Raw genomic sequence first — 14,575 nt, 5'->3', positions numbered from 1 at the left:
GGTGAAGATGAGAGTCACCACTTGTTTCTTTTGTTAGTTTTATTTCCATTATTCACGATAGAACAAATCCTGCCCTTAAACACTACTGATATTACATAGTCACATTCTACCATTATCATCATTAGCGTTAGTTGAGTCACCATACACACTGAGCCGGATTATGAATTGGAAAGAAGCATAACGTCTTTGCTTTTGAATAAAAATGCATGAGAATAATAGTATAATGGTATTTATTGGCAAAGCTTTTGACAGAACTGTGACCTGACCTGCACGGACTCGAGGGCAGGCTGTCCGGGATATAGGATTTGATTGTTTTGCTCGGTTTCAGGTGACATCAAATCATTATTTAGTCAAATTATAGTTATACAGATGTTGGAGCAGCTAAAATTAATATTGCACATTTTTTATGGGGTTCTGGGGTATAATTACTATGAAAAATGATCAGGTTCAACATTTATCTATTTACCAGTCAGATAGTTGTTTTTGAAATATAGGGTGATCAATAGGTCAAACTGGCTCTTTCCCCCATCTGAAAGTATCACATCATCACATTGTAGAGTTTGAAAATGACCAGTTCTTCTGAGGGAGGGTTCATCTTCACACTTAGCCCTGGTTTGGACCCAGTTTAGTTCTGATAAAGACTTGAATTTAAAACTGAGCTGGAGGTCAGATCTGGATTCTATGGAAGAATTTACCTTTTAACTGTCAAAATGGAGATGTGTGTCCTGGATTATGGTTAATATCTGGGTCTACCTACACAAAATAAAAACTGGCACTAAGTTCAGCGTTCTCTCTGTCAGCACAAGTGAACTAAGTTGAGCTACGACTCTTATATGGTAACTTTCTAGATAGATAGATACTTGAAATACCATGTCATCAATAATTCAAACTGGCTGTTGCCCCCCATCTGGAAGTATCACATCATCACATTTTAGAGTAAAAAAACACCAGTTCTTCTGAGGGAGCATTTAACTTCACACTTGGTTTTAGATTGAGCCAGGTTTAGTCCTGATGTAGACTTGGTTTGGTCCTGTTCTAGTTCTGGTTTAGTCTCAGTTTAGTCTTTGTTTTATGCATTTGGGGACGCACTATAAAAGGTTTTTCTTATGAACGATACAAAATCCCAGAGGCCAGTTCAATAAGTGTGATATTTTATTGATGAGCAATAAAAGAAGCAGAATAACACAAATCACATGGTTATTACGAAGTATAACAAAATATATATCACAGGTTGGTGAGTTGTAAGTGGATGAGGACATATCAATAACATATATAGTACTAAAATACACGCGGTTAAGAGTAAGGCATAAAAGATGATTTCTCAAGTTACAAGTTTTTCTTTTTCAACTTTGTTTTCATTCAAGAGTTGAAACTGGATCAAGTATGCTTTATGTCACTACATCACTATCAGTTTTAAAAATCACAGAACATTAAAATTGTCCCCAAAAACAAGAGTAAATATGCACCACACATTATGTAAAATAATAAACACTGACTGATAGCTGTAGTTTTAAATTAAGATTTGCCTTCAAGCGACTTCACTGCAGCGAGATGAGATGACTGGACTACGTGTATTAAAATATTACAGTATTTTGAGGTTTGTTGTCAATGTTTTTTTTGCATTATTTCATGACAAAACTGGATCGTTGTTGTGTAGTGATCCAGGCGTGTTTGCTTTTTTGCAGAGGTAGTCCAGAGGGCAATGTAAAAATATGTCAATGCAGTTTGAACAAGAAAACAACCCTGCGTGAGTGCTCGTCCACCCAGCAACCAATTGATAATATGGAACAATGCTGAAATACATGATTTGGATATAACTAAAAACATTACTGTGAGCCCAGTACAATAGTGATAAGAGGTAAAAACATTTTTCAATTCATTACATTTTGCAAATTGTCAAGAGGTAAAAAAAAAACAATTATTGGTGACTGTATAAGTAAATTTAGTGAAATGCACAATTATTTCGTTTTAAAAGCAAGACTAGATCAATTCGCCACAACAAGAATGCTGAAATATATTTTCGTAAACATAACTGCGAGATTGGATATGCTTTGTGCCAACGCCAAGCCTGGATGAATGGAGGGTGTGTCTGGAAGGGCATCTGGGGTAAAATATACGGGAGACCTAAAAAGTTCAGCTTGTTAAAAATATAAACATAGATTGTAGTATTTTTCAAGTGTGGGTAGCCATTTTCTTTATAAATTCCTTTGTTTTTTAGCCAGTGCTTGAATTGCCACCCAGTTTAATGTTGAGAAGATCTGTAGACAAAACAACTAATACTATTGTCTATGTAGGTTATAGATAAGGTCTATTTCAAAAGGTACTTTATGATCATGATTCAATATCCTAGGACTGAACCATTTTTCTTACATAATAGAAAAGGAGTAATAAAATGGGCAGGACCACTTTATGATAGCTACACCTTAATTATCCTCAATAAATCATGAATAAAAGTGTAGCTAATATAAAGTGTTACCAGTGCACAGATAATATGTTATGATATGATGAGCAGGTAAACTGGAATCTAATCTGAACATCTGTGATTTACTGTCATGTATTTCAGCACTGCGTTGATATCGGCTGGCTTTTTCAATCACATGAACTGCGTCACCTTTACAGTGTAGTAATCAGAGAATACATGAAGCAGTAATGAGAAAAATAAAAGTAACAGACCCAAAATAAACATAGAGAACTACTACACCCTAAATAAAACATACTGTATTTCATTAAGGCATTGTAAACCATTGGCTGCAATTCCCCCAAGGAGTGTAATGACTTTTTTTCTGTACACTACTGACCATATTATTAGGTATGTCTGTTGATAACGATGTACTGATCATGCAAATAGTTGAACAAAACATGTGACAGCAACTCAGTGAGTCAAGAAAGTCAGGAAAGTTGGTTTAAGGAACTTAATGGACAATGTGGGCACTTTGGCTTTTCCCTTTCGTAATGTGTCGTAGTCCATAACGAGGTAGGCCTACTCTTGATCCTAGATCTGGAGACAGGCCCCCAAATACCACACAGCACCCTTCCGCTTTTGCAGCAGGTTGGCCCCATTGGCACAGACAATATTGGTAAAGGCTTCTATTGCATTAAGCAAAACAGGGAACAATCTGGGCAGCCTGTCCTTTCTCCTTTCGATTTGAATAGAAGAGGATCTGGGACCAGATGTACAGTGCATCCAACAACCATCCAATTTTGGGATGATCCTCTCATGTCCTCTCAAATATCCTTGTATTGTCCAGCACTAAATATATTACTTATACTACCTCAGATTTACAGCGTTTAGTACTTTGCTGGTTGATTCAACAGAAATCAGCGCTGTTTTTCAGTTCTCTGCGTCAGTTTTTTCTTTCTTTTTAACTGTTTTTGTTTTCTCAGATTGGTTAAGGTGCCTGTCAATCATGACTATCAGAGATCAACAGAACACAGGATATGTTCCAGACAATATACTAAACAATAAAACAATCTGGAGATGATTTTGTGTAAAAAAAAAACCTTTGGACCAGCAGACAGTGGACTACCAAAATCACATTAATCTCTGTCCTTTCCCATTCTGATACTTCATTATTAGAGTAGCCTTCAGCACACCTAAATGCTCCATTGAGTTGCTATTAGATTTTCATTGACAATCAGTAGAGCACAGATGTACCTAATAATATGTCCAGTGGATGTATAGTATTGATCTGCAGCCTTTTCTCTGAGTACATGTGTTCAGGACAGGTGCTGTGTGGGAGTCTGTGTGAGGTACAGTGAGGTAGAATGACTGATGAGACTGAGGTTCATGTGAGGTCATTGTGTCGAGGCAAATCTGGTCAAACACAACATCAGAACAATCATCACGACTGAGTAGACTGGCAACATGTTCCTGAATATTCTGTACCTGAGGTTTTTCAATATTTCAAAAAATGGTTTAAAATTGGGGTGGAAGAAAGCACGGTAAGAGCACAATCCTGAGTGTGGTAAAATGACAGGTCAACTCCAAATGTTGACAAAGCAAATGTGAGAGGTTTGATTTCAAAATAAAATACAATATATAAACGGGACTGCCTTAAAAATATCGATTTCCTTTGTCGATATCCCTTTGTGTTGTGGATTTAAAGGTGTGCTATGTAACTTTTCTGGTAGAAAGTTCACAACCTGTCTATGTTGAGATGTTATTGCTGCGTCTGAAATGTTCTACAAACTGGCATTAATTATATAAATGTCTATCTATTCAAATACAGATGTTGCTTAAAAAAAACAAAAAACAAACACCTGTCCACAGATCCGACTTGTAACCTGCCCTAGAGGTAAAACCTACTTGTCTCCACAGAGATAGATTTTAGTTGAGTTGAGCACAACATTTCCAGGGAGACAAGCAGGTGATGGACCCTCCACCAGAAAAATTACTAAGTTACATAACCTTTAACTTCCATAATCACTTTTTTTTTAATGGCGGTTTGAATTTGGAAAGTCAGAAACAATAAATCACTTTATGAAGTATTTAATAAATATAGTAATATATAATACTTCAGTTATAGCTATATATCAAGATCCAGGAACAAACATCTACTAGCCAGTACAGGAGATTATTTATAAAAAATATATATATATATAGATTGACACAGTATATATTATTATTATACTTTGTAGGCAAAAATATAAACTTCTAATTTAAGATTCAAAAGATACAAAACTAGTCTCTGCTGAAGTTTCTCTATAGGGATATACTGTCTTAAGATTTCAAAGTATTTATCCATGACACAAGAATCCAAACCTCTCACATTGGCCGACAATAGTAAAGACTTCAGCGCACCATGTTTAAATTGTAGCATTGATACAGATGTCCGTGTCTTGCTCCCATTTTAATCAAGGGTTTGTGACACTTTAAAATAAAACAAAATAAATGTTTGGTTCCTTTTCCCCCCTGCACCCTCCTCCAATTGTTAGCCCACAGCTCCCACCCCTCTCCCTGTCCCCCTTTAGCATACATATGGGGTAACTGACATCCAAAATGTTTCAGTTTGAGTTTTTAAGTGTAAAAAAACCATGATATTCGTCTTTGTGTGTGTGTGTTCCTGAATCCTCGCCACATAAGGGGGTCCGATGTGCCCCCTTTGCTTGAGGCCAAACCTTGAGGTAGAACTGTCTACTGCCCTTCCTCTGGATCCTGAGATGACGCAGACTCGAACTGCGATGGACCCTCTTCAGACTCCTCCTCCTGAAATGATACCGCGACAACATTTAGGCTATTTCACTTTCATTTTATAAGTCCATATAAAGCATTAAAAGCAGGAGCAGGTGTGTGTATGAAAGTGTGTTACCAGATTAGTAAATTGCAATTGTGTCACCAAAGTATCCAGAGTGTATTCCATTTTTGTGAAGCAAATCAGCTAAAAGCCTCTTTCCCGTCTCAGTTTTGTTCCAGTATCAATGATTAACAAGCAGGTGAGGTGTTCTGACAGTTTTTTGAAGTAGTTCCTTATAGATAAACTTCACACAGTGCTCTTCTGTTCTCTAGGTTGTGTTCTTGTCGCACATAGTTTAAAACTGAGCTGAATTCTCTGGTGGAATTAACTGTTTGACTGTTAAATTGCAGATTTGTTGACTTGGTTTAGGAGTAATATCTGTGTAACTGCTGGGTCTATCCATGTGAAACAAAACCTATTGTACACGTTAAGAGATGTCTTAGTGATGTTTAAAGGAGTTGAATCAGGAGCTCAGTTGAATTGGGAATTACAGGAAGGAAAAAATGGTTATTCAGCATAAACCTGTCACGATATACTGCGATAAACGATAATATTAAAACTACTTTAGGCCACTAATTAAGATTTAGATAATGCAAGATAATCCCAGTAAACCGTTTTAAATAGACTGTTTCATTAAAAGACAGGGGCTGCAACAGAATGTACCAGTAATTAGCCATAAAAGGGACTAAAGGGCTCAAATTTTATCATATTACAACAAAAATACCACTTTTGCTGTTGATAAGTTGATTCACAGGTCTAAATCACTGCACTACATCTTTACAAACATGGGCCAAATAGAAAATGAATGTTTTTAATGGCTGTACCGTACTTAAAAATGTATGTAAGCAAATAGATGAGCTTTGTGTAACTAATTAGATCCCTGTTGTTGAAAGATATGCCCTATATGTCTGTCCTAAACCAGGAGATTGCAACTTTAAACACCAAAATAACCATGCAACTTTTATGCTGCAAAAAGTGTTTAGGTTTCGTATTGTTTCATTGAGTCATTTTTAATATAATTAGAGCTGATTTCAATCAAATACACCGTCTTTTTTGAATCATATCTTGGAGTTAAATCACAATCCACACCTCAGTCCCTTGCAGTAATATCAGACCAATAGACGTCTTAATCTTAACGCGCACGTACAGTCGGGCCTTATCTAGCCCCATTGTATTTTTGTATGTGTGAAATCTCTCTTGAGAACGCTGACTGGGATACATGAATGAGTGTGTGAATGCGTTGGGACGGTGTTAGGAAGAGACAGTTAAATCAGGAAACCAAGAAGACACGCGCCACACAGCAGATGTATCAGATTTCCTCTCAACATTGACTCATTCTTCCCCTTTATGTGCGTGTCGCTAACGGTTTCAGTTCATGCAGCGCCGAAATTCACTCGCAGGGGGGAGAGGGCGCAGCCGGGCCGACAGCAGGGGCATCAAGAGAAGTGGTATGCCTTGGGTTTTTAAGAAATGTTGTGCAATTTGTTGAACAAGAGACCTAAAAATCTATGAAATTTCTTTACATCTAGTGGCACTAAAGGATGTCTGGAGGTGTATCTGAGAAATTTAACTCAAGTGAAATTCCAAGAATGCAAAGTACATGCTGCTGAAAACACTTTTTTGTATGTCAAGGTATATGTTTTTGTATGGGACAAAGTCATAAAGTATTGTATTAGTAGTAGTACGAGCAGTAGTAGTAGCTTCAATTTGCAATAACTCCAATAGCAGATAAAACATACTGTATTTTTACCTCTGCTCATTAAGATCTGGTTTTCATCATTTGCAGTATGTTTGTTTTTGTGACTATGAAAACTAAAGAAGAATTGCAACATTTTTGGCATGATTTAAGGAAAAATAAATGGCTAAACATACAACCTACAACCACAAGGAGTCACTAATGGGACTAGTGTATTGTCATTGTAAAAAACAGGGACACTGGAACTTAATATGACCCTTTAACTCTGAATATAACAATTATTATTTTGATTCTGGCCACTTTGTCGTCACAAATAAGTCAGGGCTAACCCACTGGGAAGACGTTTATTCTACTGTCATCATTATCGTTTTTGTAAATTGCCTTAAGCCTTATCCAAGTCAATAAAGCTCTTTATTTGTCAGTAGTAAACAATGATGAAGACATAAAGTACTAGACAAGCAAAAACATGTCAGTTCACCTTTATAACAAATACTGTACATGTGGATAGCCTGTTCTGAATGAGTGAATAGGGATCTACATTTGGCAACAATGATTATGCACATGGCAAAATATTCACAGCTTGTTCAGACAGGATCTTGAATTAACATTAACTCACAACAGTCACATTGAAACGGATTTTTTTGCTTATAAAATGTACCATTATCAGATACATGTTATTATAGTACTGTTAGTAGTACAACTTGTGGTAAAAGTATTCAATTTGACTTTGAAATTGGGAAAGTAAGAGTTGCAACAAAGCTACAATGCTATGTAGTGTAGTTTATTGCATCATAGTAGTAGTGGTTGTAGTAGTAATAGTGGCAATACTATTAGTGGTTCTTTTCATAGTAGTGTTACTGCATCCAGATACTAATGGATATGATGAAACTGGACCTTTCCTGATTGGCCTTTACGTTTATTAGAACTAAGACCATGAGGTAATATTAAAGAAACTTGTAATATTTTGAGTTTTAAATGTATAAAAATAAGTATTTCTATTAACAGTATTATATTGCAATTAGTGATAAGACATATATTTAAAATGTATTAATTGTAAAAAGTATTGTTACAACACTGAGTGGGTGGTGAAAAGAGGTAAAAATGCAGTTCTATGGAGAGTGTAGAAGTATTGCAGTAGTAGTAAAAGATGCAAGTTTTATGAGAAATATACTGCACTAATTTGCATAAGTCAACTGTTGTCTGACTAAACAAAAACTGAACAAGCCTTAACCAGAAATGATGGGGATTTTCTATGTAGTGTGTTTGAGTTTTATCTGAATGTGAAATGAGATCATCACAGTAATTTCAAGTGACACAAAAAACACCAGAAACTACAGGGTTAAACTCAGACACCAACGGACTTCTTTTCATCTGGTTAGTTATTAGTAATCTGTATATATGTTTTTACACGGGCTTACAGTAAAAGTAATGCATTGAAACAAGTAACGTCATTTATAGAGAGGTTAATTTAGGCCACACAACTGCTTTAAGTTTTTTTTTTCTCTCACCTGCTGCTCCTCTGCTGCTTCTTGAACAACTTTTTGTGGCTGTAGAAGCACAAAATACATAAAGTAAAATATAAAGGAAGTCTTTTATTTGAATATGAGGAGTGGAATTGATCCATACCCATTTTCTTGGTCGCCCTCGAGGTCTTCGCTCCCCAGCAGGCTCTACTTTCTATCAACAAAACAGAATAAATATAAGTTGATCGCGACCAAATTAACTAATCCTTGTAACTACAATTCATATTTTTTGCTAGATATCAAAACTAAGCTATAATCTATTCATTGCAATCTCTTAGTAAGAATCTATAGGACATGAATGTTTTTGTGTATAAAAATGATTTGTTCTTTTTTATTTAGTGTAAATAGTGCATAGTAATAAACACTACAGTAAATACAGTAGTCAATACGCCAGACTGTAGCAAAAGTGCAAATATTGATTACAGGGCAAGTCACTTATAAACAGAAACACGTTAAACCCTCGTGGTTCATATATAGTATTCAAACTACAGTTATGTAATACTCTGTGCAATAAATATGTCAGCTGTACAGGTTTGTTTTGATCATGGATGTCAATTACAAGTAGTTTCCTTTAATCCTTTAGTTGTTCCTTGCCATTTTATGAACTTATTACATAAATGCAGTTTTCTTGTTCCATAGCATTTTATTTCATTATTCTGTGTAATAGTTATGAATGTTGCTACTACTAATACTCATCCTCCACTTCATTCTACTACTACTACTACTACTACTAGTACCATTTTACTTCTGCTACTTTTGTTTGTAAATGTGTAGTGTTGAGTGTAACCTTTTGTGCAGTTTGGGGCGCTTTACTTCTACAACTACTACAACTACCACTCTGTCTACTAGTACTACTTTTGCTTTCTATTACTGATGCCTGTAAAGTTGTAGTGTGTAACCTTCTGTGCCGTTCGAGGCCCTTTGTTCTTGCTGCCTTTGGGCCTTCCCCTCGGCCTCTTTGGAGTCGGTGGTCCAACAGGCTCCTGCAGCGATAGGAAGCTATAACTCACCGGCAGCAGCCCGTACAGACACAACAGCTCGGCCGCACTGATCAAGTACGACGAGGTCTCACGTGACATCACAACGTCCTATGGGCCTGTGCCGTTTGAAGTGCACAGGACACGTTTGCACCTTTTGATAATTACTACTTGGTTTGGTGGAATATAAGTCTGATCATAACTATTGTGCAATTTAGACTTTAGTTTTGGCACTCACTTTAACTGAAATGGAGTTGTGCGGGTCTATACGTTTAAGGATTTCAGGAAAAAACATAGACAGTTACCATAGCGATTAACACTTTAACACCAAATATTATATCTTTTGTATGAGGAAAAAAAATATTCAAAACTTTGCGCATAAACAGAAGCTAAAAACCCATGAAAATACAGGATTTTACTTAAATGTGCGCTCTGTAAACTTTTCGAGTAGAGCGTCCTGTCTCTTCTTATCTTTAATGTTCCACCGTATGGCATTAAACTATAGAAAAAAAGCAGGTGGCGTCATCTGAGGCCAAGTCAGATCTGTGTGAGAATTTTAGAGCAATGTGTGTATTTGAATCAGTATATTTAATGATATACAGTGGAACATTCAGTAACATCTCATTGCAGACAACCAGATTTATTCACAATTACAAATACACACTGCACTATGTAAAATAAAAGCTCTTTATATTTTATGTGTTGATTCTATAGTTGATGTTGGTACTTTGGGGGATAGATACAAGACAAGTTTGCAAAAAAAAAACTGAAAGGCAATTAAATGTCCTTGGTAATGACGTCCAGAATCCATTTAAGACTCAATTGAGGTTTTTACATTAATATAAGTGTGTACTGCAGCAATTGAGTTTAATCTTCACATTCTTTTGTGAGATTGGATAAATACAGCAGGATAATGGACCATGCCACGGATATAAATGGTCTTTTTGGACATGACATCATCACTTTTAAAATCTGGAAACAAGTCATTTTAAGTTTCCTCTTGTGGATATGGGTAACTGTCTTTGCTTTTTTTTCCAAACCAACTACATTTCTTATTGTTTCTTGTTATTTTTGGCAAACAAGACCTCATTATTTTTATTTATTTATTTTTAAAATGTTCAGTTCATGCTCCAATTCACTTATTTAGCTCTGTCTGTGGTTGATGGTTAGAATATGATTAAAAGGTTGGTTTGAATATTTTTTTCAAAGAATTGCTAGGAATATACGTGCAATATAAGACAATATTTTGGTCATAAGCCATTCAGTTTCAATTAATAAATGAACAGTATTTCCCAGTTTTCTTTACACATATTCGCTTATCACTAGAGTCAGAGTTGAGGTACCTGCTGCTGCTTGCGAGGCCGCCCCCTGCCCCTGCGCTGGGGTTCTTCTGGGGCAGATGGGACCGGGCTGGGCTCCGGAGAGGGCACTTTGGTCCCACTGTTACTCATGCCTGATCCAGTCCTTCACAATGTCTGTGCATCAAACCTGAGAAGCGGCCCAGAGACGAGAGGGAGGGGAACCTACCGACCAGAGCTGAAGAGGGAAAACAGGAAAACTGGATATAGTGTGTGTTTTTTGTGTTATTAAAGGGGACATATTATGCAAAATAAACTGATATGAAAGTATATAATAACCTTGTTCTAACAGGGTCCCCTCACCATTAGCTTACTCAAAGTTGTTCCTTTATTGATTCATTCATGTTTGAGTAAGCCTGTTTTGTCCTGCATTCAAGGCTTACTATGCTCTGTTCTTCAGTTCAGACTCTAGGTCACACAGGTAGAGTTTTAAAATATTGCGTAGACACTTTTCACAGTGTCATTACCAGACTTAACCATGAATAGCCTAGTTCTAAATCTAAACTCAAAGGAGGACAAAAACATTTATAGATTTGTCTCTAAATAAAACAAACACTCAAAATGGAGAGGGCCCCGCATAGAGCCAGAGGCAGCCAATGTGCTACAAGTGGTACGTGTCCCAGAGTTTGAGAAACACAGGGTTTGTTAGACAGAAATATACATTTAGCTACTGGTGACTGCAACTCAGCAATAATATTACATGAGCATACCGTGTAGCCCAGGTATCTTAAATGGTTCCTATAATCACAACATATAATAGACTAATTGACTGGGGTCTCATAGGAAGCGTGGGAATTGCGTGTATACAAGTGTTGGCACCGTCTGATTCGGAAACATACACATCAGGCTCTGGCAAATGCAGAGAAACATGAGAGTGGAGCACAGGCACTAAAAGTAGCACAGATATTCACAACTCAATCTCCCAATCTCCACAATGTGTCCCTCCATCTGCCCTGTGTGAGGATCGTGCAGATGCTCTGAGAGAGATTATCACAGGGACAGTCATGAATGGCTCCTCAAACACAATACAAATCAATAAACTACAAATGATCATTTTATAACAAACAGTTTAATAACCATTACCACAGATGATGAGAATTTGTATAGTTAGTTACAGGGTAGAACCAAATACCCACCAAACATAACACACTCTAATATTGTAACTATTGTTTTAAAGGCAATATTTTGAGTAGAAAAATAACAAAAAAGAGGAATATAGGCTAAAGTAGTTTCCATTTTTATTAGTCAAGCCAGAAATGCACAAATGACACTAAAAAGAGTCTGATAAGAAGTTAAAATGTGATTATTTTTCTTGCGTATTTCCATGCGTAATAAAAGTTCAAGTGTGTGATTGGAAACAGTAACAGTCTATATAGGCACATATACCCCGCCATGGTGTTTGAGCATAACCCTTCAGGAATGTGCCAAACACTAATTGCCAACACAGCCTATCAAAACGACCGCGTTCAGACCGGAAGTGTGGGGGTAATTCAAGAAATGTACGTCCTCGAAGAATTTATATAAGTAAACGGGGACGCACACTGGATTTACGCACGTATATTGAACCCAGCGGATGAATGTAGCTCTCAGAAGCACCGAAGTCCACATAAGTCCAAAGTGTTTTCCACTTAGGGACGGGACTCAATGTACTTTTGGCATATGGGCGGTAAATCCAATCATAAAAACACATTCTTTTACGCTGGCGAAGGGGTGCACGGGACATTCCTGGAGCTTACGAAAAGCAATAGTTGTGGTTAGCCAAAGTTAGGAAGTCGGTGGCACATGTTAAAGAGGCGAAACAACAGCTCGGGGTGGTTTAAAAGTCACTGCATTGAACAACATCTCCCTGCGTAAGCTTGCAGTAGGTTTATGCCGTGGTGATAGTGCATGAACAGAAAGCGAATCGGGACAGACTTGACCATAAATAGGGACAAAAGCTATGGACAACACAGGTGCAAAAAGCCCTCCTCTCTCCAAAACGGCAAATGCATAGAAGCTATAGGCTCCATGTTCTTGTAAAAGGCTAGTCTTGTTCGCTAAGGCACTGGCGCTAATAACCCACACCGCGCACAAAACGAGCACATTCCCAGTTTTGCGGACTTACCTTGTAGCAGTTTCACCTGAACTTTGCAGGGCTCTGTTCACTCCGTGCAACTCTGAAAATGTTTTAGCGTATCGAGCGTCTCATTGGTTGGTACGAAATGGTATAATCTCGTTCCCCTCCCCTCCTCCTCTCTCTCTCCTTCTCTCTCTAATCGGAAATGTGTGCGATCCCCCCTAACGCCGAGTCACGAAGCCCCCAGTTGCAGTATATAATGGGGAGGGGGGGTTGTTGTAGCAGCAGCGGCGGCAGACCCAGCGAGCGCATTGCATACTTTCTCTATTAAAGCATGTTTTAAGAAAGAACGGAGGGTAGTAGGAGGGTTTCGAGACATTGGACCCCACCCAATAGAAAACGCACCGGACCACCCACTTGAGAGAGAGGGGTAGAAGGAGAAGGAGAGGGGAAGGAGACAGGCATCGCGCGCACACATACAGGAGGAGGAGGAGGAGGAGGAGGAGGTGGAAGTCTGGTGGTGGTGGTGCTGGTGGTGGTGGTTCCTAAACTGGGGACCGGGGGCAGCAGTGTCTGGGAAGTCCCCCCCCCCCCCCCCCCGATCCTCCCTCCTCCCCAAACTCCAAAGCGGCAGAGCGCAAGGCAGAGCGCAAAGAGTGAGGAGGGGGGGACGGAACGGAGGAGAAGAAGAAGAAGAAGAGGAGAAGAGGAGAAGAGGGGAGATCGGATCCGCGAGTAGCACAGAGCAGAGGTTCAGTGCGCTGATGTTATCTGTGCACATACACTGTTACACGCTCGAGTCATAATAAGGCACAGACGTAGCCTATCAAACGCGCTTTCGGGGAACAGTCACAGAGTCTGCAGGAGTGGGGCCAGGACTGTGTCTAAGAGTGCAAAGGAAACGGATTTAACTTAAGGAAATGTGAGGTTTTTTTGATATGGAAGGAAAATTGTGTACGTTTTACGCATCTATGCCAGATCAGAGCATTCATAACGTTCATAATAGTTGCTCTAATAGAAGTAATAACATAGGACTGAGAGTTATTGTGGCACACTTGGCTACTTTTGGATACCTACTAACTAGTTTTACTCTAATAAAAAAAAAAAGACAGAGAAAGAAAAAAAAACACTTATTTATATATATTTTACATTTTACTATGACATCTCATTTAGGCTTATATACTCCTTTTTTCAATTGTAGCCTAAATATAGACAATTTATAGACATTTTAGGCTATTTAAAGTGGATTTAAAGTGGTGACTATTTTAGCCTACAGGCCTAAGTTTGTACAGAGGAATTATACAAATTAACAAAGAGGAACAACTTGGTTTTAATGTGCTAATAATAATGACAAAAAATAAATCAACACAATTCATTTGGATAAGCTACATGTATGAAAGAGACAAGCATTTCTAGCTTTTAATTATTATTTATTTTACATTTTACACAAGGGCTGCATTGACCTTTGCATACAGTCGGCCTATTTGTGTAAGGCATCTGGACATAGTTTTTCTGCCTGAACTCAATTTTCTCCTGTTCAAAGCAGTGAAGATCCCAGTTTTCACAATGCATAAGGCAAACATTAGAATCAAACTTTTTTGCATATATTCAAAACAATTTCAGACTCAAAAAACACACACACATTCCAGCTCTAATGCCCCCGCACTGCAGAAGTCACGTCAGGTGAATGTTCTGGCCTTGGACCAAAACATAAAGCTTTATCAACCACAC

At 37.8% G+C, this 14,575-nt stretch overlaps 2 protein-coding genes across 2 annotated transcripts in view; one reads left to right on the top strand and one right to left on the bottom strand.

Annotated features, from left to right (window-relative positions):
- Positions 1 to 14,575, top strand: part of ddi2 (DNA-damage inducible protein 2) — a 158,344-nt gene that overhangs the window by 101,250 nt on the left and 42,519 nt on the right. The gene's annotated exons all lie outside the window — the stretch shown is intronic.
- si:ch211-161c3.6 (high mobility group AT-hook 2b) lies at positions 1,135 to 13,147 on the bottom strand. The gene is made up of 6 exons (XM_033965973.2): positions 12,893 to 13,147; positions 10,774 to 10,966; positions 9,353 to 9,436; positions 8,557 to 8,607; positions 8,439 to 8,477; positions 1,135 to 5,206 (listed from the first exon to the last, which is right to left on the bottom strand). Exons 2-6 carry the CDS (start codon positions 10,879 to 10,881, stop codon positions 5,135 to 5,137), a joined length of 354 nt encoding a protein of 117 aa, XP_033821864.1. The 5' UTR covers positions 10,882 to 10,966; positions 12,893 to 13,147; the 3' UTR covers positions 1,135 to 5,134.

This window comes from Periophthalmus magnuspinnatus, chromosome 5 (assembly GCF_009829125.3).
Source record: "Periophthalmus magnuspinnatus isolate fPerMag1 chromosome 5, fPerMag1.2.pri, whole genome shotgun sequence".
NCBI classification, from domain to species: Eukaryota; Metazoa; Chordata; class Actinopteri; order Gobiiformes; family Gobiidae; genus Periophthalmus; species Periophthalmus magnuspinnatus.
This window is presented reverse-complemented; position numbering and strand designations above follow the sequence as displayed.